Below are 25,113 nucleotides of genomic sequence, written 5' to 3' on the forward strand. Positions count from 1 at the left end.
CTGAAGAAATTCTCTTCTCATGCCTCTTGACTTGGCAGGAGCTTGAAAGCGTCAACAACAGCCTCCCTCAATAACAGTCCTACTTTGACTTTAACACAAGGACACAGTGTCTGCCAAATGAGGGGTAATATGGGGGCAACAGAGGGGGGGGGCATCAATAGTGACATGGAAAATATCGATTTATTTCTGTCGCATAGGTTAGTCACTCATGTCTGCCTGTTGGTGCTTTTCCACCCACTGTGGTCATTCTATAATTGATGAGTGTACAGTCAGTGCATTCAGAAGAGGCTGACAGGCGGGTCTAAAAGACCTCCAGGCACAGACACTGTGCACTGCTCTTTTTTCATGGAATCATTCATGGAGTGTATTTTATGCAGTAATACACACCATGGTCAAAGGAACACTGTTTTTGTTTGTGCATTTTTCAGAGCATTTTTCTACAAATCACATTTAACATCACTGTTGCCCACAAGGATTTACAACTTGATTTTTATACCAACTGAACTATGTTAAGAACTGAAAGCTGGCATCTAGTAAGAGCTATTTATGTCCTTTTGAATTTGGATCTTTCAGTGTTCTAGATTCAAATCAAAATGTATCCAATTCATTTTGAATTGTTCATTTTTTGTGTAGATGCCATTGAAAATGTAAGGCTTTCTCTATTAAATGAAAAAAAGAGTCTACAATAGGTCTACAATAGGTCTACAGTAAGGCTATGTTACTCACAAAAAGCACATTGGCGCTTTGAGCTAAATGCTAACATCAGCATTCAAACACATGCAAAATTTCAATTCTAGCATGCTGATTTTTAACATATATAAGATTACCACATTCACCATCTTAGTTTGTTGCCTTAGCATGCTGATATTTGCTAGATAGCACTTAGCAAGTACGGCTGAGGCTGATGGGAATGTTATGAATTTAATATGTATTTGGTCATAAACCAAAGATTTTTACAATTTCCAACTTTGAGGGTCCCTCAAATGTGTATGATATGATTTGTAACAGAGGCAGGGTATTTTACAGTTTAAGACTAAATGTAATTATCTGAAATACCACCAGTGCCTTACTGGGAAATGAATTATTACACAGTATAAAACCTCAATAAAAAAAAAAGAAGAAAAAACATATTGGTGCATATGGGACTCAATATTCACTGATACCAATATATCTGTGATAGGCGGATATCAGCCGATAACAGCCAACCAATGTAACGGTCGGCTGAAAATCTTTCTAAAAGTAACATCTTCAAGTGTTGTTTTGTCATTGACACCAAATCTTCAACAAAATGTGTTTTGAACTAGGGATGTTAATGATTATTCGATTAATTGCTGTAAAGAAGTTAACCGATTTAAAAAAAAAAAAAAAAAAAAAGTATTAACCATCATTCAAAATGGGGACAATGCATCAAAAGTATCTCGTTAAAGGTTACAACAAGAGGAGGGTATTTATAAAGGTCCAAGCCTTACAGTTCTGTTGTATACTTTCTTCAGCCAGTGTCTCTTTCAAAGTGCCTTTGCTGCCTTCAGAGTGTGTTTTACTACTGTATGAATGTCTACCTGTACAAACTTGTAACTGCTGAGCTAGGTAATCCATCACAGTCCATGTAATGTCTGCGTTTTTGTCAAAGTTATGTAATGCAAACGCAGTGTGGGCTTGTGTCAAATTACTGCACACTGAACTGCAACACCAAGACAGAACAATAATGCAAGTCTGACATGAAATTGCAGACATGATGTTCACCTTGAGGGAGGCAGCATAACTTTTTTGAACTTACCATTGCCCCCACCCTCCTCTCTGCTTCCCATGTGCAGGCATGCTAGTGAGGCTGCCCAGCGCAGGAGAAGCAGGAAAGAACTGCGTTGTCGGAGAGAGCATCAGAGAGAGAGAGAGAGAGAGAGTCTGGCGGAGCATCCCTCAGGATGAAGAAAAGCAGTAGTGCACAGGGAGTTACACCAGGCGATGTAAGTATTGATTTTTCCACTCTCCATCTGTGCAACCATGAATCCATCCATGCATTCATTACACAGCCACTCATGATTTCTTTTTATCTGACATTCCGCATCTCGCCTCTAAAGTTTACAGCCTGATTCTGCAGTTTGCACAGTTACAGTAAATTTTATAACGTTTGCCTCCCGAACAACAATACAGTGAGCTCTTGTGGGAATACATTGAGGCAGCAAGGTGCAGTATGTCTGTGCGGTGGTCGGTGACTCATGAACAGATGACTGTACTGTACACAACAGACCGCTATCCGGCAGGACACGCTGCAGAGAGCGAGATGGTGTGTGTGTGTTTTGGAACAGAGACGTGGGGTGGAGAACAGTGTGTTGTATGTACGTGCGTGTGCGTGTGTGTGTGTGTGTGTGTGTGTGTGTGTGTGTGTGTGTGTGTGTGTGTGTGTGTGTGTGTGTGTGTGTGTGTGTGTGTGTGTGTAAGTGAGAGTTAGGATGATGATGGAGACAAAGAGTTGAGGAGTGATGCATAGTTTAGGAGAAGGAAGCAGAGAGCGGGAAGAGGAGGAGAGGTGTTAGAAGACAGTTCACAGCAGGAGACACTAAGGGCATTGACTGAATGGAAACATGAGAGGAGGAAGGACAGATCTGACAGGGAGGCCCATCTGTTTCTCCTCCAGGCCACCGGTGTTTATGACTGGGCAGGCAGGCCATATCATTTACCTTGACATTGTCCAACAGGAGCTCAGAGGCCAAGCTACATCCTGGATGATGAAAGTTTTCCTGCTGTGACTGGCCTCCATCCTCCTCTAATCCCCCCACACTTCATTACTGGATAGTTAGTGACAATTAATGGTAATGCAATTGTTTAATCGTGTGAATTTTTCATTTTTATAGATGAAATACAAAGTTTAATTTAGTGTAATGGCCAGTAATATCAGGGAGATTAATGATGATTTTTACTTTCAGTGCCAGCAGATTTTTTTAATGGCAAACACATTATTCAAAAGGTCACCATCTCACTTTTGGAATGAAAACCTTCAATTAGTTGCGCCTAAAATACTTAATACACTTGACTGGCATGGATGTTTGTGCAGATTTCTTTAATGTCTCTGTATAAGATGCATGTGAGGCAATATAAAAAGGAAAATGGTGCCTGTTTTTATGTCAACGTTTTATTTATTTTAATTTATTGACAACATTCTAATATACTTTTGAAAAAAAATTATGTCAGCAACAACAGTCAGACAAGTGATTCGCTAGTGGTTTTCTGTTTTAGGCAGCGTCCCATCATTTTTGGAATCAGGGTTGTTGTTTACACAATTCATCAACCATTAAGAGGACAAAATGATTCATTGTCATTGACATATAGATAAACAGTATTTAAGTATTGTACTTAAGTATAATTTTAGGTACCTGTACTTGAGGGTTTTGATTTTATGCTACTTAACTGTAGTTACTAGATACTTTGCAGATTTAGATTATTAGTACAAAAATAGATTATGATGTATTATTGTGGATTAAGCTTCCCAGCATTATATGAAGTAGTTGAAATTAGCCTTACCTTTACCAGCTGCAACATTTATGATGCAGACACATTGTACCACCAGTTATAATCCAGTGATTGTAAATACTGTTATGAAATGGGCTAATCTGCTGAATGGGTAATTTTTCTTTTGGTCCTTTTTGTATATTTTGATGATAATACTAATATTTACTAATATTTACGTAATACTTAACGTAGAGTTTTGAACACAGTATTATTTCTACTTTTATGTCAGAAAAAGATCTGAGTTCTTCTCTCACCTCTACAAATCAGACTTTTTTTAAGAAAGCAGACACAAGGAAATCCTATCAGACAAGACAGTGGTTGTGTGACATGGTCCAAGTTAGAGTAGTATTTAAATTATTTGTATTTATTATGTATTTTCTCATCGTTATATTATCAAGCTTAAGTCTGTTTTTCTTAAATTGACAGAAAAGTTAAATGTAGGTCTGTAAAAACATCTACTATGCCTCTCAACACACTTGAATGTCAATCTCCCAACTCTCCTATAGCTCCTTAATAATTAAGGCAATCTCTTGATTTTTTTTTTTTCTTTGGCTTCTAGGTTCAATAATTCACGCACTACATCAAGCCATGCTGTTAGAGCTTCACTCCTAAAGCTGTCTCATTTATATCACCTTCTTCAGGAAAGGCTTTTTGGAAGTAACCCAGAGAGTTGTTTGGGCTCTGCGGCCAAGAGAGGCCTTTCATCTTCATCGAGAAAACACCCACTCCACCTCTGTTTGACACTGGCGCTACACATCCTCCGTTTCAGACTCATTGTTGTACCTTTCATCTCAGTTCCTGTCCTTATATGACCATGTTCCGGCACATATGAAATCCATGTTTCTAAAAATGACCGTTGTTTTGAAGCCTTTATCCTACTGCTGGTTTATATACAGGCGTACACTCCAAGTAAATCAGTAGTATCTGTTCTTCCCAATGCCATTTGGACAACAGACACAAGATCAATGAAGAACTAGAATTACATGTCTAGATGTCAGAGATACAATCAATATACAATTGATGAATAATTTGGCAGGGAAACAGCGTCGGTACTGTGACATATTGACAGGAGATTATTTAGATCTCTGCTTATAACGTTTGATCTGGGAGTGTTTCCTCTCACACAATCACTCTTATCAAACAGAGTCGGCGGAGCAGATTTATGTTCTGCCAGATTCAATTTTCCGCTCCTTTTTCACTGGGAAAGGAAGATTGTGTCTTTATTTAAAGAGACAGTCACAATAAATCAGACAAATTGCATTTCCTAGAAGGAGCAGAGGAGTCAGCAGAGCTGCGTTTACTGACAATCAGAAAGCGAGGTAAACTCCTCTCTCTGTGGTTTCTAATTTTCTCCTCTGTTCACTCCTCTCAGTTGCAGAGATGTTTCCTATCCTGGTCTCATCCCTCCAGTTTACAGTTCACAATTTACTGTCTCGTTCATGTTTCCTCTCTGCTTCCCAACTGGTGTGTCCCTGCTATTACTTTTTTTCACTTTGACTGGAGGAAGTAGGTGGGATGACGCCCTCTTTCTGACTGTTTTCTCCCTCTATCTTGTCGCTCTACCTCATCATGTGACACCACTCTGTCTCACTTCACTCACCCACTCATTAATGTGAATTTTATCGTTTTTCGTCCCTCCTTTCATCAGTATTTGTCTGCTGTCATTTTAGCATTTCAGAGGATCTCTCTGTCCATGACGAAGAGCCAATTTGGACTTGAAACATTGTGCTTCTCTTCGTGCACTCAAAAAGAAATTTTGATGGGAGCACATGACAGAGTTGCAGCCCCCTTGGGAGATATAACTTACAGTTACAGTTTTTTGGAAGCATTATCTTAACAAGACAGATGTGCGTGTGTTTCACAATGGTCCTTTTGACTTATTACTAAGCTTAAATAAATGCTCCAAGTCGTCATACTTTTTGTTTTTAGCAGCTGCTTTCTGTTTTTAGTTGCAAAAATGTAACATATTTTTAATTAAATCCTGAATGACAGATGAAGCTTCTCAAATATAATTTACTGTTTTTTAAGTCTTCTATGATAGTAAATTTAATTTGAAGTAAATTTTTTGATATAACTATTGAACTCATTGGATTTTTACACTCTGAAGTATTGATATTTTCTCTCAGCTTCATTAGGCTTAATACTGTCATTCAGGAGAGAATTAGTAGTTGATCATGTGCAGACTTGGTCTTGTCAGATTATAGTTAGCTGTCAGCCCTAACAACAGTGCAGTGAGGTCATACTGCAGCTTCACTCCTTCTACTTCTCACTCTCAATCCCTGTCAGCCTGTCTATCACATTCATCTTCTCTGTCTTGACTCCTGCACCACATACACAAAACAGACAAATGTTTTCTTGTTTGCTGAAGTCAGGTTCTAGGAATTCCTCGATCCCCCATTTCCCCTGGCGACAACGTCATGCCTCTCCATCTCCTCTGTTCATTTAAACCCTGTCGGAGTGTTTCATTTACACTTGCTTGTGGTGAACATAAAGTGGAGGGTGATGTATGCAGAATGAGCTCTGGTAGTACGCCTGGGTTTCCTCACCGCTCTAGCTTGTTTACAACCCGTCATTTGTCAGCGAAGCACCTAGTGCTCCTTACTGGAACATTCACACTCAAGCAGACACATTAAACACACAATTTATATTCAGCATAGCTGCATAAAAATGTCATTTGGCAGCTCAGGTGTCGACAGCCTGAAATAGGCTTTGATCAAATGGTTAATTTTCCTCTGTGTATTAAAGAGAATAACAACGTAAATGTAGCCAATATACTGTATGTCACTTTATTAATCAGGGATATGTGCAGGGCCGGCAGGTTGTTTGGTTAGAGTTTAAACATTTTGACTTCTGAGTCGCTGTAGAAGAGTCATGTTTATGTGTGCTCAATCAGTCCCTTAAATGTTCTTTTTTAGCAAAAGCCTTGATGTTATACATCGCTAAGTTTTTCCTTTTTTATTAATTTTTCTTTTCATTGTTTTAACTTTTGGCTCTTGTTATTGACTATATTCTTTTTTACAAAACTACAAATCTTTATTTCTGTCGAATTCTGTTGTTTTTGTGCTTTTTATTTTTAAAGAAAACGCTAACTTGATACTAATTTAACCAGGGCTGGGAGAGACCGCCTTAAAATAATTGCATATTTTTAGGCTATATCACGGTACACTTTATCCATCTTAATATTTTGAAATATCTTCAAAAGCACCTGAGGACTAGCCAATAATATCAAATATGGCAATATTATTGACCAAACCATATCATGGTATTGGTACCATGACAAAATATTAACACAATGAGATTTTTGATAAATTATCATCAGTAATGAAATTAACATGTGGGTAAAGGCAAGTACAACAGTCTATTAATGACATCACTTTACTGTAATGCAGCCTTTGAAAACCAGGAAACGAACACTTAGGCCATATGTCACCCATGTTTCACAAAGCTTATCTGTATCAAAGATTTTCAGCCAATTTCATGGAAATACAACCCGTTGTTTCACTGTCGTTTTTGTCTTTCCGCCTTCAGGAGAATAAGGAGCCTCCTGTAGGACAATTTCTTGCAGGCAGCACCCTCGGGGTAGAGTTGTGCAAAGTCCACAGACGGTTTTCTGGCAACCTGCAGCTGCCTCCATTGTCATGGCGACAGGCGGAAAAGGAGAGGGACAGGGGCAGGTCGCTGACGCCCGATGAAGATCCAGTGACCCGGAGCAGACCTACGAGTCTGCCCATCGTCTCTCTGCCTCGAATCGACATCACACAAGCTGACCCCAACAGGTAAGGCTTGGTCATCACAGTGACACAACGTTTATGGTGCAGGTGTCATGTAGAAGTGACGCCTCCATATCTAAAGAAGATTATCATGCTTCAGGGTAATTTGTTTTTATTTTTATGTAGTCAGCTTTTTATTCTTCATTTTTGAGACCTGCATTTAGTTTTTATTTGGTTTTAGTTGAAGGTTTGTATTTTTGTAGAAGCAGAATTTTCTGAAAACGTTGTGTGTCAGGAACAGTGGGAGTCTGGTGTTGTGTCCCGTCTCACCATCAGATCTGCAAATTAGCAGCAAAGTTGGCAGTGACATTTATGTTTTATACTTTGGTGTGTGTTTTCAACGCCTTGTTTTCTTCTAAGTTTCAGTTGTTTCTTGCACAGGAACACAGTTTTTCTGGGGCATCAGATGGTACAAAATAATTTGGCAGTAATTTAGTTCAACACACTGTTATTGTTGGGTCTGCCTCTGACGCAGAGCACAGGAGGCTGTTGTTTCATGATAGCATTATGGAGGCAATATGGATAAAAGGGACCACTTTACATCATGAAAGTCAATTTGCCCCATATATGTTTTTTCTTTGAACCACTGTGTCTCAGCCCACTAAACTACAGATGATTAGGGACTCTCTGTCCATTGACTCTCTCATCAGCTGCTTTCATCTCTATGACTCTGCTCTGCGCGACTGCCTTTTAAAGGCATGGGTTGCATTTATCTGGATTAAAAGTCAGGAACTGGAAAACTTCTGCTCTGTTTATTGTTTGTCGCTGTGGACACACCACAACTTCTAGTGGTATTTTCCAGTTGTTATTGATTAGCCAATCAGCTTGTTGATGATGTGTGAAAATATATCTACCAATCAAATTAATCTTAAAGTTAGAGTCATATTCTTCTGAGTATATGAGCGAATGTTTGTTAGCACAGTATCTTCTCTCCAGTGTGTCTTTTTGAGACCTGACTACATTACACAAACTCCTTAATCTTTACTAAAGAAAAGGCTCTGATAGTTAGTTTGATTTCAGCTGTTTCTCAAGGAGGCCATAGCTTTTAATAGTGTCACACTTCTTGCATTGGACTTTATTGTAAAGCACTAATGGAAGCCAGTGGAGAGTGCGGGGAGCTCAGGTCGGACCCATGCAGTGCTGTTGCTTTTGATCCTGGTCAGAAACTTTCACCGAGATGCTTTCGCAAGCAGGTGGTAAACAAACATCTTCGTCGTTACAGGCGCTTCACTGTAGCAAATACCTGGTAAGAATTCAGTTGCTGTGTTTGTGCGAGAGGAAGAGACTTTCCATTCACTCTCAATTTGTGAAAACTATTTATTTATATACTCTGTTCTTAGAGGGCTACATTATTATTTATTTTTTTTTTTTTAGAAAGTCACACAGACCCTTAACAGTAGTTTATTTCAGGCTGCCAAAAATATCTAGAGTCCAGGGGAGTGATTTAAAGAGTAACTCAAAGAGTATGTGAAAACACTGGAAACACTGGTGATCATAGTTGGTCGCTTACCCACATTTTTCAAGTCACATATCTTCATAGAGCCAAAAAAAAACATTCTCAGAGGGTTTTACAGTCTGTACAATAAAGGACATGCTCTATCTGTATCCACTCGTGTCAGATAATGATCTCAAAAATGAAAGAGAATGGAAAAATAATTGTGACAAACCTCAGGAAAAGCAACAGAGAAGGGACGGCTGTAGCGACTGAGTGTACAGAAGTAGAAGCCGAATTATAATAGTATACAAATAAAGAAGAGTTTCTTGAATAAATCTCATCCAGATCCTGTGTTGCTTCTCAGGCATGTGCTGTTACAGCACTGATATTATTTGTGTTGAAATGTGCGAGAGATGATGACATTATTTCATCATAAAATGTTTCCATTGTTGAAACACTGAAAAGTACAAGCTGAGCAGAGTAGCAGAGTGCTTTTCCTCAAATCGTGCTTTAAGAAAAATCTCTTCCCCGGCACTTGGATGAATATATTCCATTATCAGTGCTCGTAATTATTTCAATGAGTAGCAGTTCCTTGCTTTCTTTTCTGGATCCAGTGTGTGAAGCTGGAGACGATGTTTTTAAAAAATATGTATTTATATAGCAGGGGTCTAGGTTAAGCAAGCCAGCCTGTATTTTTTTTTTATTCTGTTTCCACTCGGATGATAACAGGAGGGTCTGGTGCTTCTCAAATCTCACCCAGTCACACAGGTAGGTTTTCAGCCTGTTCAGATACCATAGATAAATGAACTCTTCTGATGTGGATGTACAAACAGATAAATAAAATAAACACTTATTAGTTTTTCTAATAATACACTGGTTCTGCCAATAGTAGACCATAAGTACTATTTTAGTTTATTCTAAGTCATTTTGTAAGGATAGCAGTCTGACAATGAAGACATTCTCAAACGCTTAAAATCAGGCGATTTTACTCTTAAACGTAGTTTTTACATCACTTCATGTGGTTTTTCTTTTGGGTTTTTTTCACGTGTGACCTTTATATCTCTCCAAAACATCTTAGGAACCTTGTCCCACACACCTCTACCCTACTAACAGTCCCTCCTCTCAGCATCTCACCCCTGCTCTCCTGCCTAAAAAAAGGCTTTTTGCAGCAATAGGGACCTTCAGTCTCACTGTACTCATGTTTTTCTTCTATTTTAAGTTTAAATGGAGTAAGATAAACATTTTTGAAGTAGCTGAATCATTTTCTTGCAAAGGCGAAAAGGTCAGCTTGTTTTAAATTGTCTATTATTGTTTCGATTATGTTGAAGTATATATGAACTGAGAACAAGGGTCCTCATAACACAGATGTTTGTTTTTTTTCTGTATTAACTATCTACATTATACCATATGCACATTAGTGAGAGGTTCTATGTTGGTAAATATATGAACATCTGGATATTCTACTTTAATACCTCCCTTTTTTTCACCATAAACTCAAGTGCATATGTTTTTATAGGACATCATAGGTGGCCCAGTGAAGGGCGGGGTGGGATGATGAACGCCCTGACTAATCTGCAGTGGTTTAATATAGAGGGAAAAACGACAGGCAGCCAGATGAACTGAGTGCCTGCGAGTGCTCCAGCCCAGATCTGCCTGTTAGCGTCTGCCAAAGCCTACGTTAGTCCAGCAGCACGTGGCCTGCACAGAAAGAGGGTCTGTCAGTGCGAGTCTGTATGCGTGTTTGAGTGAGCAGCCTCAGTTTCGGTGCTTTTTGTTGCCCGATGAGGAGGGTGGAGGTGGAATGGAGAGAAGAATGCCACGGAAGTCCCCCAGGTGCAGAGTTGGCCACTTTGATTTCAGCGAGGAAGTGGTCAGTAGAGAACACCTCTCGGCTCCCAGGTGACTCTTCAAAGTTGTCTTTGAAATATTTCTTACTTTTTCTTCTTTGTCTGTTTCTAAATTGTTAATCTAGACTGTCTCTTTTCTTTTCTCTCTACATGTGTTTAGATGTTTTCAAATTATGGCAGCATGAGATTGAAACTTGTTTCCTAAAAAGGGAAAAAAGGGAATTTTACAAGATTCATTGTACCAGACTGCTATTCTACAGAAAATATGTGTCGTTAACATACTGTGTTGCTATGCCCATGTCAGATTAAGAGATTAGATGGCTGTAGGTAAAGCATGCTTTTAATGTTGTGAAGTTGGAATTTGAATGACGCAATGCGCGGCATGGATGACGTTTATCGTCGTGTCATGTGTAATCAGTGTCTGCATTTTTCACATTAATCCCAACCCCTCTGGCTGAGGTGTGGGACCGAGTGTCTCAGTGGGATATGCGCCCAGTTAATCCCACATGTTGCAGAAATTACAGAGGCGGGGGGATAAATGTAGGCAAAATAGTGACGTGACCTTTGGGACGGTCAGTCCACTACAAGATAGATTTTTTGAGAGATGCTGGCTGATTGCTGAGCACGTTTGTGAAAGCTATATGATGTTAGATTGTGTACACCTTTCTACTGCAGTTGGACTGACAAATCATTGTGTTTTATATATCAGTTTTCCAGATTCAACCTGTGTGTCCATATTATCCAAGCTAAACTCAGGACTTAGTGAGAGTTATTCTTTTTCATTCATCATTTTTTGGTATCTGTTATTCCTGCTGGGCGTTGACACTTTGACCTTTCACCTCTAAACTCCGGTCCATCTGACCTGATCATCTGGTTACACAATAGCTCTCCTCCTGCACCCGCTCTATGCTGACAAACAGACATGGATTATATCCATCTGTGCATGTGTGGTGGTTTCACTGTGGCATCAGCAAAATGCTGGGTAGATGGACTGTAGATGTTTGCTCTACATTTACACAACACTTTGTATTATGAAATCAGCTTCTTTCTGGTTTGCTTTTGCACTGAGCAATTCTTGAGGAATTTACTGTTAGGACGTCTTACACCACATTTTTTGTTTTGTGTTTTAGAATTCTATATCTTTGTATCAGACTGTATATGTATTATTTCTATAAAAGGCTATTATTTGATTATATGTTGCGTTAGACTGGTCATGTTTTCAGTTTTATTCCAACAGGATTTATTTGACCAGGATGAAAACATTAATCTCAAGCAATCAGAGGAGATTTTTGTTCCAGATTGAACTACTGTACTCACCATCTGCACTCCCTCAGCAGGGAGGTACAGACACAAAAACTTATGTGCAGGATCTGTGTGTGTTTTAAAAACCATTAGATTTGGTCGAGTGTATCTGTCATTATAAAAAAACAGAATGAACACTAGAATATGCCTGACATAAACACTACAAAGAGTTGGTCCTGTCTTTGCTGCTAAGTAGGGATGAATGAGTGGAACTGTCATGGACAGACACAGACCAGAGCAGCAGTTTACAATAAAACACCCCCTCCTCTACTCTCACTGACCAGCAAAGCATACTTATTTAATGAGCACAATAGTCTGGGTTTGGACCCATGGATGGATGGATGATTAATCATTTTAGGGTTTATGCAACCATCTCTTTCCTGGATGGGATACGTGAACATGTTGCACAAGCCAATGCTTAATGGCAGCTTATTGAAAGTACTTGATAAATGAATGGTTGTTTTGATTGATTTAAAGTTAAACTCCGGCGAATGTCAACCATCTTTGTATCAAAACAGTGTGGGCAGTGTATGTAAATGAATAATGTTCTGAAAACTCTCTGCTGGGCGATATGGCCAAAACTGTTATCACGATATGTTTTTTTATATTGATCGATGTCGATAATTATCACGATATACAGTATATTTAACAATAATAATGTTGAACTGACAGTTTTAAGAGTATTTTCCTTAGGACAGAACCCAAAACAAACCAGAAGGTTAATTATGGTTTATAAAATACAGTTATTTATTGTCAGAATGAATAGGTGACAAACATTCGGCTTTATGTTAATCACTGGATAAATGAAATGATGAATATGTACAACAAATTGCTTGTTTCAAACGTGTCTCAAACATTTTAGAGGTAGTATACTGAACTGAACATGGATTAAAGAAAATAAAATAAAAAGGTAAAATGTTGAGGATGATTATGCTACTGTATTCTTTGAATATTGCTTGAGCTTGCAGGAAGTTGTTCAGTTCAGCTTTAAAGCCTCCTGTTCTGTAAGACCTGATGTGGTTCGGACATGATTCATAAATTTATCATCGCTATCGTGGAAAAATTTTTATCATGAAAATTATCGAGATCGTTTTATCGCCCAGCCCTAGATTGTACTTCTGCATTTTTTGTACAGAGACAAAGAATTTAGTAGCCGAACAAGAGAGGGGCAACACGCAACTCAGATCAAACTGTAAAATGTGTTAATCAGTGTTAATCAAAGATGAATCAATAATCTGTTACTGCATTGCCTGTTTCTTGCATCAAAGGTTTTCAGAAACATATTTTAGTGTATTTTTCAGCTGTTATACGAGTTTGTGACCAGACAACTGTTGACAAGCCAATACCAAGTACCGCCCAACTCGCAGTACATCACCAAACAGTGGGAGCATTTAGGTGCTGCGCAGTGCATTCCTTTGGTTTTAGGTTTTCTACATGTCGAGCAAAAGGAAAGCAGCAAATCTTCACATTTTAAAATATGAAACCAGAAAATATATGACATTTTAGCTTGAATGACAATTGACGGATTATCAAAATAGATGGAAACTAATTTTATTTCGATTGACTAATCAGTTAATCGACGCTCTCCTGCACAGTTGCCAACAACATTTATAAATTGATGGAAGTGTAATAAATGATGAATGACAGTAGCAGAGTTACTGCAGGCTCATACATGTGCAGTGAATAGAGTAAATTGTGCAGTTACAAACATTTAATATTAAGTGTTTCTGTCTTTGTCATGTAGCACTAATTTAAGAAATATTTCCAGGGCACAAACAGCCCAGTTTTATGAAATGACCATCTTCACAGCAATTAAATAATACTTCTTTAACTGTTTACTATTGTGCTTTTCTCTTAGCTTTGAAGTGGAGAATGGCCCGTCGTTGTGCTGCAGTCCTTCAGACCCGCAGGCATCCCCAGGTTCAGGTCTGGTCCTACATCCCAACCTGGCGAGCCATGGCCAGCGCCGGGAGTCCTTCCTGTACCGCTCCGACAGTGACTACGACCTGTCACCCAAGTCCTTGTCTCGAAACTCTTCAATTGTTGGAGAACTGTGAGTTGAAATGATGATTAAAAAGACAACAAATAAAGTTCAACAGTGTGTGTTAGTGCTTAATAGTTTCCTCATCCCATTTCAGGCATGGAGAGGACTTGATTGTGACTCCATTTGCGCAGGTAATCAAAAGTCAAAAAATCAAAGTCATAGTCAAGTAGGTTTATGTTGGTTTTTTTTTGTCCGGACAAACTCAGTTTTCCTCAAGGGGCTTTAAGATGTGAAGCACCTCATAATTAACTTACCTGCCCCCTGGTGGCCTTTAGTAGGCATAGCAAGGTCATTTTAGACTCATCTTCCTAAACTTAAACTGTAGCTAAACTGTAGCTTTGTCCAGTCGAATTCTGCTCTCTGATTGACACAATAAGTTCCAAGTAAAAAAAATGTCATGTGATGATTGTGTCTCTTTTTGAAACTTTATAAATAGCAGTAAGTTTTAGTACCTTGCTGAATTTCACCTGAATCCCATCAGCAGTTACTAAAGGTTAAAAATGCATCCTATTTTGGGTGGTAGTGGGATCAATGAGCACGATTCAGTATTGAGATGCAGCTGCAAAGAGTGCTTATTAACACTTGTAAATGATGCAGGCACAACAATCAGTCAATCAGTCTGCATAATCAGCTGCAAACTTTGTGGCTATAACATTATCACAATACTAAATAGAATCTCAGTGATATTGTCATGTTATCACTGTGTGTATTCTCTCAAACCTTCTGTCAGTGTCAATTTTGAATCCTCAACTATTATTACATACCTTTTTTTCTTTTTCATGTAAATATTCCTTTCCTTTCAACCCCACCAGTGGTTCTTGTGGCTTCTTCTCATTGTTTTTTCTTTTTTTGTTCTTAAGGTTCTGGCAAGCCTTCGCACCGTCAGGAACAACTTCACCACCTTGACAAATGTACAATGTGCATCCTATAAGTAAGTCAGCTCATAATTTTATTCCAGTATCTGCAAGTGCTCTGTGAGAATGATTACATATGCAACAATGATTTCTATACTGGGTGTTTTTTTGTCATTTATGTGCTGATAGAAATTCTTGATATGATCTTTGTTAGAAAGCTGCACGAGAGATTTTAGCTCTCAGGAATATGTTGAGATGCCACAGTTCACAATGCCGACATACCTCACTTGGGGGCGCCAGTGCACCAAAAAAGCTCTCAATGTGACATTCTCATGAAGGAACCACTGACTTTAAACCAAGTGTAGAGAGCTTGAGCTTTTAATGCTGAAGCTGTTTTGCAGCAGCAGCACTGAAGACTTGTACTGGACACAGTGACATTTCATTTTATTTTATTGCTGGAAGAGGGGGTTACCTCATCTCATTTGAAGAGTGCATGAAAGCTCCATCTGATCACTGAACTGGGTCATTTGCTGCAGTTTCATCAGGTTTTTTCAGAGGTGGACAAAGAGTCAATACGACCTCAGAGAGAGAGTTCACAGTGAGCCCAAACTGAATCAGACATGACAACGTCACATGGTAGAAAATCTGACCTGTTAGCAGTTCAGAGAACTGTAGAAGCACCTGTTTTATGTTTGTGCTGTGGCAACATTGACTGCTGCTGAAATCAGATCATGCTGTGGAAAAAATAATGCAACCATTTGTTACACAGTTACAGACTTGTTTTCTCTCTGGTTGCAGAAAGTCTCCTGCTGCCAATCAGCCTTCTGTCACCAAAGTCTGCCTGTCAGGTGAGTCCTGTCCAAAGCCTTCCAGTATATGAAACAGGCAGTTTAATCACACCCTCATCAGGATCAATGATTCCGGGAACTGTGGGAAGCTGTCACATGCATGCGATGGAATTCACTTCTCTTTGTCTGTTTGTCGAGGACCATGCTCTTCTTAAGATTTTAATGATACAAAAGAATGTGAGATAATGATCCCAACATAAATACACCCCATATTTTGTGTTAATCCCATGCACGTGCAGTTTCATGCATTTCAAGCCAGACATGGAAATTCACTTGCATGTGACAAAAGTCTGCACAGTGGAGTTGCAAATAACAATTATTTTCATTAATGATGATCTACTGATTATTTAATCAGTTAATTTAGTAAGAATTAATTTATTCTATAAAATGTCAAAAGATTGTGAAAAATGTTCATCTCAATTTCCCAGAGCCCAAAGTGACGTCTTCAAATTGCTTCTCTTGTCCATCCGACAGTAAAAAACCAAAGACTTTTCATTTACTATCATTACTTGCAAAGGAAAGCGGCAAATCCTCACATTTAAAATATAAAACCAGAAAATATGACATTTTTGCTCGTATGACAATCAACGGATTATCAAAATAGATGGAAATTAATTTTCTTTTTCGATTGACTAATCAGTTAATTGACGCTCTCCTGCACAGTTGCCAACAACATTTATAATTTGAGGTAAAGTGTTATAAACAATGAATGACAGTAGCATACAGCAGCGTTACTGCAGGCTCATACATGTGCCGTAAATAGAGTAAACTGTGCAGTTACAAACACACCACAGTACACATTTCATGTTAAGTGTTCTGCATTTCCATGTCAACACGGTAATAGATGTTTACATGATCAGCACAACGTGCGTTATCTTGGAGCATTTTTGCAGGCACAAATAGAAGCTGTAATCGTCTGAGTTATGGATACAGGAAGCTCTGACTTGATAACAACAGAAAAATTCCCATGAACTGACGCTTCGACCGGACAGAGGGACAGAAAGAGGGTGAGAACCACAGCAAGATATTTCATGGTTCAGATTCAGATCAGGTAGATGAAAAGGAGGGAGAGGACGGGTGAGAGAAGGGGAGGAGGGAGGTGGGGATATTAGTTCCTGCTGCACTGGTTCTTCAAGCCCGATTGACGTCAGCACAGCCTCCACACGGGTGCTCTCCACTTCCTATCAGCACAGATGGGCTGCTAGGAGCGTCCCGCAGCAGGAAAAAATACAAGACAACTGTGAGGCTCTTATTGTCCTTCCTCCTCCACACTTCTCACAAACCTTGACCTTCTCAGAGTAAACTCTGACGAGTGAAACCATCACGTTACTGGCCTCCGGCAAGATAGAATGAGAAAAACAAATGGGATGTACTCTGTGGATTTGTTTGAAACCTCTGAGACAAGTACACTTATGTTTCTAATGAAGCATCTTTTTTACTCTAGTCCCACCATAGAATATATCCGTCTCCAGCTTTTCCTAAGTGTGCAAAGAGCATACAGCCCACCTGCACCTAAATAATAGTAATTGTTCAAATTGTTAAGGAGGACATTACAACAATTAACAATATAACAAGGACGGATGCCCTCATATCCTCTCCGTGCTGCTTTCTGTCTCATTTTCCTCAACTCTTTGCCCGGAAGAGGAGAACAGATTTTTCCTGTTTTGTGTCTGTGTGAGTGATATTAGTGAGGCAATATGCACAGTTTTGAAAAAGATACAGTACCTGCATCAAAGATCGCATAGATAAGGAGCTCTATGAAACTTTAAGATGGACACAGAGAGTAGTGTGAATTTCTGTAGAAAGGTAGCGAGGTTAGACACAGAGATAGAGTGGGTTCAAGCACATGTGAGAGATATGCCAAATTGTTGGAGGGAATGAAACGGGAGAGAACAAAAACATAGCAAAGGTCAGAGAGAGACGTCAGAGTTTTGAGTCTTTTAATCAGATGTGATATGGGAGAAGCAGAAAAAAGGTCAGATTGGATGAAATAAACAAAAAGAGCAGGAACGTGACCACAGTCACTGGGTGAAAGTGCAAAAGAAACAGAAAACTGGGGAGGGTGGGCATATTAAAGATTTGCTCAGCTCCAAATGCGTCATTCTGGGCTGTTTACCATCTTACTCCAGTAACGTGAGGGGATTGTAGTTTTCCTCATGTGAGTTTGCAGTTTACGCTTCACAAACCATCTTGGCCACATCACATGCAGTCCCATGAACCCTGCAGCCAACAAAGGGCTCACTCTTCCCTGACTGATTCAGATTATAGGCTTTCCTCTATATTACGCCTGAAAATTAGTACTGTTGAGGAGAATGCTTGATGATGACGTCTTTTACCGTCAAGGATTGATGATTAGTCAGTGACGGTCATCACTTGTTGAATATTGTCCCAGATGGCCAGGACTCCAGGGTCCACGGTTAGTTATTTGACCAAGAACGGGATGTGAAGTCTCATCATGTTCTTGAATTCTTGAAGTTCTGAATTTCTCAGTATTGAGAAATGAATGTTTACACAATGCCTTCACAAATTAATGTTTAAGGCAGCGCTGCCCAAAGTGGAACCTGTTGGCCCGAGCACGCTGCCTTACTTCAACTTAGACCAGCATGTGGCTTCTTTTTGCAAGTAGGCTTTGAACCTACACTGGAAAAAAATTAGGTTAAACAAACAAGAAATACAAGGTGTTCCTTGCTTGTAGTTACTTTTAAAAAAATGTGTAAAAGCTTAAGTCCCTTTAGCTCACTGAAGGTTTACTTTCAAGGTGATTGTGTCTATCCAACAGTGCACTATGTAGTTTTGGGGAAAAAATTCAAATTGAAAGAGAAAGATCTTCACTGCCCCTTTTAATATAATGAGAACTTCTATTATAGGATATATCAGGAATTTTAACTTAAGATCCCTATAAAATTCATAGGATGTACTACGGACGTTCTTAGATGAATTATATCTTATTCGGTGAAGACTACAGATAGGAGTTGTGTTCAGTCATAGTTGCTGTGACACATCATTTTACATCTTAACACAGTATGATTCAGTTTAATATTACCTTGTATTGCAGTGTGTTTCCATTGCAATGCCCTTTCATCAAGTTTCCTTTTAGGCTTTCCAATGAAAAATTGTTTGAGTACGATTGTAAAATGTTCATAGATTATGAGTGTTACGGTCTTTGTTGACAAAAATGAACAGTGTGTCTTTCTTTGTGGGATGCATGTCAGCTGCTCATTAATCCAGTTCACAAGAATTTAATGCAACCCTGCAAAATGAATTCAGTATGTCAGAAAACATTCAAACAACCCGTTTTTTTTTTTCGCTTTGAAACTGAATAGACACGTGACTTTGTGCGTAAACTGCCCAGGGCGTGGGGCCCAACACAATAAGCATTACTCATTCATCTTTTGTGCCTTTTTTGTAAACATGTCCTGAAAGAGAATTGATGAAAGACTAATCTGAAACAGGTTACTCTGAAAGAATAATGAAGGAGAATAGCAGGTATTAATCTACAGTAATCTGCCCTTTGATGCTAAAGAACAAGGAGTAATCACTTTCAAATCAGGGCAGGAGGGTCTGTCTCGTCTGAAGGTGTGTAAGTCTGTGTGTGCATATATATCGTTCATCATGATATATAGAAACCAAAGCAAAGGAGTGTTTATACATCTGCTGTCTGGTAACAATGTTTTATCATTCAAAGAGATTACACTTCATAGTTTGTCTGGATGATTTCTTGTTTAAGCCCCTATTCTTTGTGTGTAAGAGTTAAAATAATGATCAAACAGACGGGTGGACGGACACAGAGACAGACATCTGACCACAAAATTACATCCAGAACGAATCTGACCCGTCATTTACAGTCTGGCCAGTCCACTCCGCTCCTGTCTGCAGTAGTCCATGTCAGGTTTTCCGGGCTCGCAGCCAGAGGAGAGGATCCAGAGGGCTGGAAGCGTGCAGCCTGGTTAAGTATTTGAATTATGTCATTGACGTCAGCACAGTCATAAACCTCGCTGCGGCCCATCCCTCAAGCTAGCCCGTGCCAACACAGCTCCATGGTGCATTGTGAAGGAGCTGTCAAACAGGCCTTGATGAGGTGTGTGTGTGTGTGTGTGTGTGTGTGTGTGTGTGTGTGTGTGTGTGTGTGTGTGTATTGAAGCCTTTTGTTTTGATAGTTTAGTAGATTATGCCGCAGATGTAAACTATGAAGAGACATAATCAGTAGTGAGGGTTGTTTGTGAGAGGAGACAAAGCTTGATGGTGTGGTTTCGGGGTTGGACCTGCTGTGAATGTCCACCTCACCACATGTTACATCACTTTAAATACCACTTTAAACATTTTATTGAGGTATCAAAATGCTACACCTTGCATATAACCCTTTTATTGTTCTGACAATAGGGAAATGAGATATTTGTCTGCGACTGTGAGACATTTTTCCTCAGAATCTGATAAGATATGAATTTGAGTGGTAGGTAGAGGCCAGCAATGAAAAACCAAACAGAACACACGCACACAAATATACAATATAAACCAGCTATATTAAAATAGTAGGAATGACACAGCTAATGAATGGAATACAGTAATAAAGACCATAAGATACAATATAAACAATGTGGCTTAATTTACTGATCTGTATGCTGCTGATAGTTTAAAAAAAAAAAAAAAAGGCTATAAGTGAGTTTACATGCAGTACATCAAAGGTGCAATATGTAAGAATATAAGTTAAAAACATTTTTAAAAAATGTAATTATCAACAGAATGTAAATAACAGTTCTGATGTTTTGACATGCAGGCTATTCTCTGTATTGCAAAAAATAATACTTAAGTTAGCCTGCTAACCAGCTAGCCCCGTCCTGATCCAAAGGTTCCGTGCTAGCAGTGTAAAAACACCCAACATTCCCCGGGTTCTCCGAGCTCCACGTCTGGACTGCTAGTTTCATGGCTAACTGTGCCAACTAGCGAACAGCAGCCACAGTTAGCCACAGTTAACTGCAGTTTGAGGTTATAATACATGCTTTCCCCAATATGTTTTAATGGTGTTATTATATTATTTTCTAACTCATGTTCCTGATTATCTCCATTGTTTCTAGAAAGCACTCAGAATTGCTAAGAAAATCCTCCAAAAAATGCAAAATGTATTTTAATAAATAAAACTTTGTAACTAACAGTATGTGGAAAAATTAAGTAGTAGATGTATTAATTCTAAGAATGAAGCCGTATACACGTTCAGAATTACACAGTTAAAGAACAAATAGTGAAATTTGCTGAAGGCAAGTCACTGATCAAATTCAGTGAACTCACACTTTTTGTGTATTTTCCCATCGGGTGTGTACTGAGTTCAGTGTTCACATGAAGAGATAAATATCTCATATATCTATATAAACTAGAAGTGAGGTGCTTCTCTCCTTTTCTTTCTGTCTGTTTCGCTGTGTCAAACTCTGTTTTTCCCCTGACATGACTGATGGTGAATTGACGTACATTGGGAGTGATACAAAGGTGATTCATTGCTCAGCCTCAGCTTGTCTCGGCTTCACGTTTGGTGCGAAGTGAAACACAAACAGCTCTGAGTATGTGCATGTGTCGCTAAAGTGTTTTCTCCTTCATGATGAGAAATGTGTGTGTTTGTGACATGCAGATACCTGCAGGACTGTTTACACTCTAACTGGCGGTGATGATTCATGTGTTTTCATAGACCTTCTGTTGAAACTGGCCCAATTGTTTCCTGACAAGTCAAATTAGTGTGATTAACAAGACTTGAGTCATGTTAGTCAATGTGGTAAAGTCAACCTCACCAAGTAAACTCAAACATTGCATTCAAACTCAACTCAACTCTATGTCAAGCTTGTAATGCTGCTTAACAGCTGTTGCCACTGAAGCAACATACAGCTATTCAAGTATTTTACATTAGAATAATTTTAAAGTACTATTTGGGAATTTTGTTACTTTCTGCATCTACTTCAGTTCAAAGGGACACATTGTTCTGCAGCTATAGTTAGAGTTTACATACATCTATCCTCCGAGTTACTGCAGGACGGCTTTTTTTAAAAAAAAAATTTTTATGTATATTTTGGCCTTTCGATTGGCTTTATTGATATGACTGTTGAAGAATGACAGGAAACGGGATGAGAGAGGGGAATGACATGCAGCAAAGGGCCACAGGTCAGACTCAAACCCTGGGCTGCTGCAGTGGGGACAAAACCTCTGTACATGGGACGCCTGCTCTTCCAACTGAGCTGAAATACACATTAACATGAATCCAATCCATCGTACAATCATGTGAGCAAGCTAACCAAACCTTACGCTAAATCACTCTGCAGCAGCTGTCCATAACAGTGAACTAGTCAGCTAACTATACTGTATATTATTTAAACATTTTGGCCAGTTATCTGTATTTTTATCCCAAGTGTACGGACATTCTTCTGAGTGGATCGCTTTGTAACTTATCGTGCAAGAGACTCTAACAAACCCTCCACATCTATAAAACCCTTGAGAGATTGCAGAGGGTGAGGCTAACATGTCTTGCATCAGCCATGCTACAACTGCTGCCAACCTGTCTACTGTATACATGGCAACTGAATTATATGCATTTTATGTTACAGGGGGTCCCAGCTCAGTCTCTGTATCAGCTAAGGGGTCCTTGGCTAAACAGTTGATCAGACGATAGGCGATGGTTTTCAGCATTGTGGATTGAACTACCCAACAGTATAAAAAGTTGGTGAAGTAATACAATAAAGTTGTTGAAATTAGCAGCTATAACATTAAAATGCTTTTTACATGTTAATCTTAACATCTTAATAATAAAAAAAATAATTGTATATAATAATCATTGACACCATTTACATTTTTACACATATATATTGTATTGTTCAGTATTACTACTTTACTAGTAAATAAAGGAGTAAAGGATCTAAATACTCCTTCAGCCACTGGCTGTAGTTTATCAGTAGGTATAATAGATGAGGCGGTCCAGTCCTGCACACCAAGCTTCAGCCAGACAGCGAGCGAAACAGGTTTTTGGGGGGTAGGTTGAGAGCACAGAGAGGGGCAGTGTGAGGTGGATGTGAGCGGAAGGTGTCCTGGGCGGGAATGAGGGGTTGGGGGTGGAGGGGTATTTCAGCCCAGCCTTGGTCGTTGGTGCAGTTGATGGCTCTCACAGAGGCCGGTTTGTGGCCCTATAGGGGAGAGAGTTGGAGGGAAAAGGGAGAGAGAGGGGAGGCAGACGGGGTCTGTCTGCACACTGAGGTCTGTTGTCCTCTCGGCAGCCTCCAGCATATGGCCAAAGCATTAGGACTCACAGAAGAAAAAAAAATAGACTAAAAAAACAGGCTGGAAAAGTACCTCGCACTCTGTCTGGGAGCAGGTTTTTCAGACTCAAAGTGCGTCACGCCACCTTTGACTGGTGACATTGTGAAATGTCTGTCAGCCCATTTAGCACACAGTATTCATGATGGATTCAGCAGGTTCCTTCTACTTCTACTGTGTGCATGTGTGTGCAAGACTGTTTTAATCACAACTTCGACTCAAACATACTTTTTAACAGCATGATTCATGTTGAGAAGTATGGCCCCAGGTCCAGCTGTTGTCAGTTTTAGGCAACACAACAGATGAATAATGTTCTGCTTCAGTAATCTTGCTCGAGGCAAGTGGTTTGAAGCCAAATACTGAAACCAGTAAACTTTTGTTCTACATCTGAGGGGTTTTACTGCCATCAGGTTCTGGACTGTGTATATAAATCAGCCGCCAGCTTCAAAATGACCTGAATCCCGGTCATACGGGCAAGCGTGGATGAGCCAAGCCTTTGATGTTTCCCAACTTCCCTGTTAAAATGTCTAATGTCTCTATATGCACTCATTGGAGGGAACGGGGGCAGGATGCGGTTGCACCTTCTTGGCAATGTCTCCTGCCCCTATGGCTCAAGTGGCCGCATATTGGTGTATACCCCGTTTCAACAGCTCACGCCTCGTGCATGAGCTGCTTTGATTTCTGCTCCATGTCACTGACTTTTACATGGCTTGGATGCCGGTGGTTCCTGTGAATAGTTTGGACCATGAGGCTTGGCCTCTGGCGGTATATTGTAGCCAAGGGTTCTTTGAATTGTCCAACCTGGAGCTGAAGTAAAGGAAAATTGGTCTGACCTGAGCAATGAGGCTAGTGCTAGCAGTCGCACTCATGTAATCTGAGCAGCCAGTGGCCTGATTTCTATAAAACCACAGTCAGGCTTAAAAGGTTGAAACTTGACTCTCCTTTTGGATTCAGAAGAGTCACTGTCATCACGTTGTTCTGCTATCGTTCAATGGTGGGAGGTTTCCTCAGAGGCACACTTATTTTTCGAAATTTCATTGAACTTCTTTGTTAAACACCGGTGGTTCAGAGTCTGTGCGCCATCACTTTGCTTTGAAGTGCTTTGATCCACTATATTGACGTAAATTGGGGAGCAGCACGCTGGCTGTCCTGTTGTGCTAAGCATATGGGCTAAATTTCTTCCATGTGTGAAGCCCTATGAAGTAGAGATCAGTCTTTTCCATAGAAAAAGGAAGGTGGGGGAGATCCAGATGCGTTCAGCATTCCCTTCCTCCAGGCAGAAATTTGTTGAATCAACAGTCTCCCCTGTAAATCAGAGAACGCTCCTTATTAATTTGTTACCTCATGTTTTTATCATCTCAGTGCATTTCTCATAAACCGCTTTTTTCCTTCTAAAACGTCTGTGCCTACCACATGTGAGCGACAGCTGCTAACAACAAAGCGATTTCATTGAATGACAGCTACGATTGTCCTCGGCAGTCACTCCGCCATTCAGTAATTCCGCTCCTTGTTTTGTGTGAGTTCAGGGCCAAAGAGGAAGTGCTTTGGTTTCTTTGGCACACAGCGAGACCCTGGCCTGGCCTCCCCCCAACTCAGGGAGTCAAAGTTTGCCTCTCGTGTTGCTTGTGCAAACACAGAGTTTGGTGTTTGATATAATTTTTTTCTCTCCCTCAGAGAGATTCAGAGAGGAGAGAGCCAGTTTGTGCAGCCCGGTGGTGTGGTGTGAGCTGCTGCTGCAGTTCAGCAGAGTACAGCCTTGAAGTGGTCTGCATGTTTCAGAAAGGAAGTCACCGGGAGTGGAGGGGGTTTAGGCGGTTGGCTTTGCAGCAGTGTAACATCAAATAAGTTCATGTCGGTTTGTCTCTCTTACTCCTCTTTGTTCCCTTTCTCTTCTTCTTCTTCTTCTTCTCCCTATAGTTTTGATGTATTAGATATCATAGAGATGCAATTGTTTGGCATAAAAAAGCATAGCCAAAAGCAAAAGATTAAAATATAATCTTTTACCAAAAGCCCCTCTTCATGCAGTGGGTTTGTGTACTGTAACGGTATGTACACAACATTTGTATGTGTTTAAATGGGAGGGGGTCACAGGCACATCAACAGCAGGAGGCAGCAGACCGCCTACTTTGCACGCCACTAGTTCAGCAGAGTGGTACTGGGGGGGGCAAACGAGAGAGAGCCTGAGAGAGGGCGGGGGAACCAGACCGAGTGGGAGGGGGTTT

The 25,113-nt window shown here is 39.8% G+C and overlaps 1 protein-coding gene across 1 annotated transcript in view; it reads left to right on the top strand.

Annotated features, from left to right (window-relative positions):
• The window catches only part of LOC141016423 (3',5'-cyclic-AMP phosphodiesterase 4B-like), a 55,259-nt gene that overhangs the window by 15,970 nt on the left and 14,176 nt on the right, over positions 1-25,113 (top strand). The window contains exons 3-8 of the mRNA XM_073490778.1: positions 1,815-1,964; positions 7,036-7,283; positions 13,720-13,914; positions 14,000-14,036; positions 14,766-14,836; positions 15,558-15,607. Of these exons, the coding sequence (XP_073346879.1) occupies positions 1,923-1,964; positions 7,036-7,283; positions 13,720-13,914; positions 14,000-14,036; positions 14,766-14,836; positions 15,558-15,607 (643 nt within the window). The 5' untranslated portion in view covers positions 1,815-1,922. The remainder of the gene's footprint in view (positions 1-1,814; positions 1,965-7,035; positions 7,284-13,719; positions 13,915-13,999; positions 14,037-14,765; positions 14,837-15,557; positions 15,608-25,113) is intronic.

This window comes from Pagrus major, chromosome 21 (genome assembly GCF_040436345.1).
Source record: "Pagrus major chromosome 21, Pma_NU_1.0".
Taxonomy (NCBI): Eukaryota; Metazoa; Chordata; class Actinopteri; order Spariformes; family Sparidae; genus Pagrus; species Pagrus major.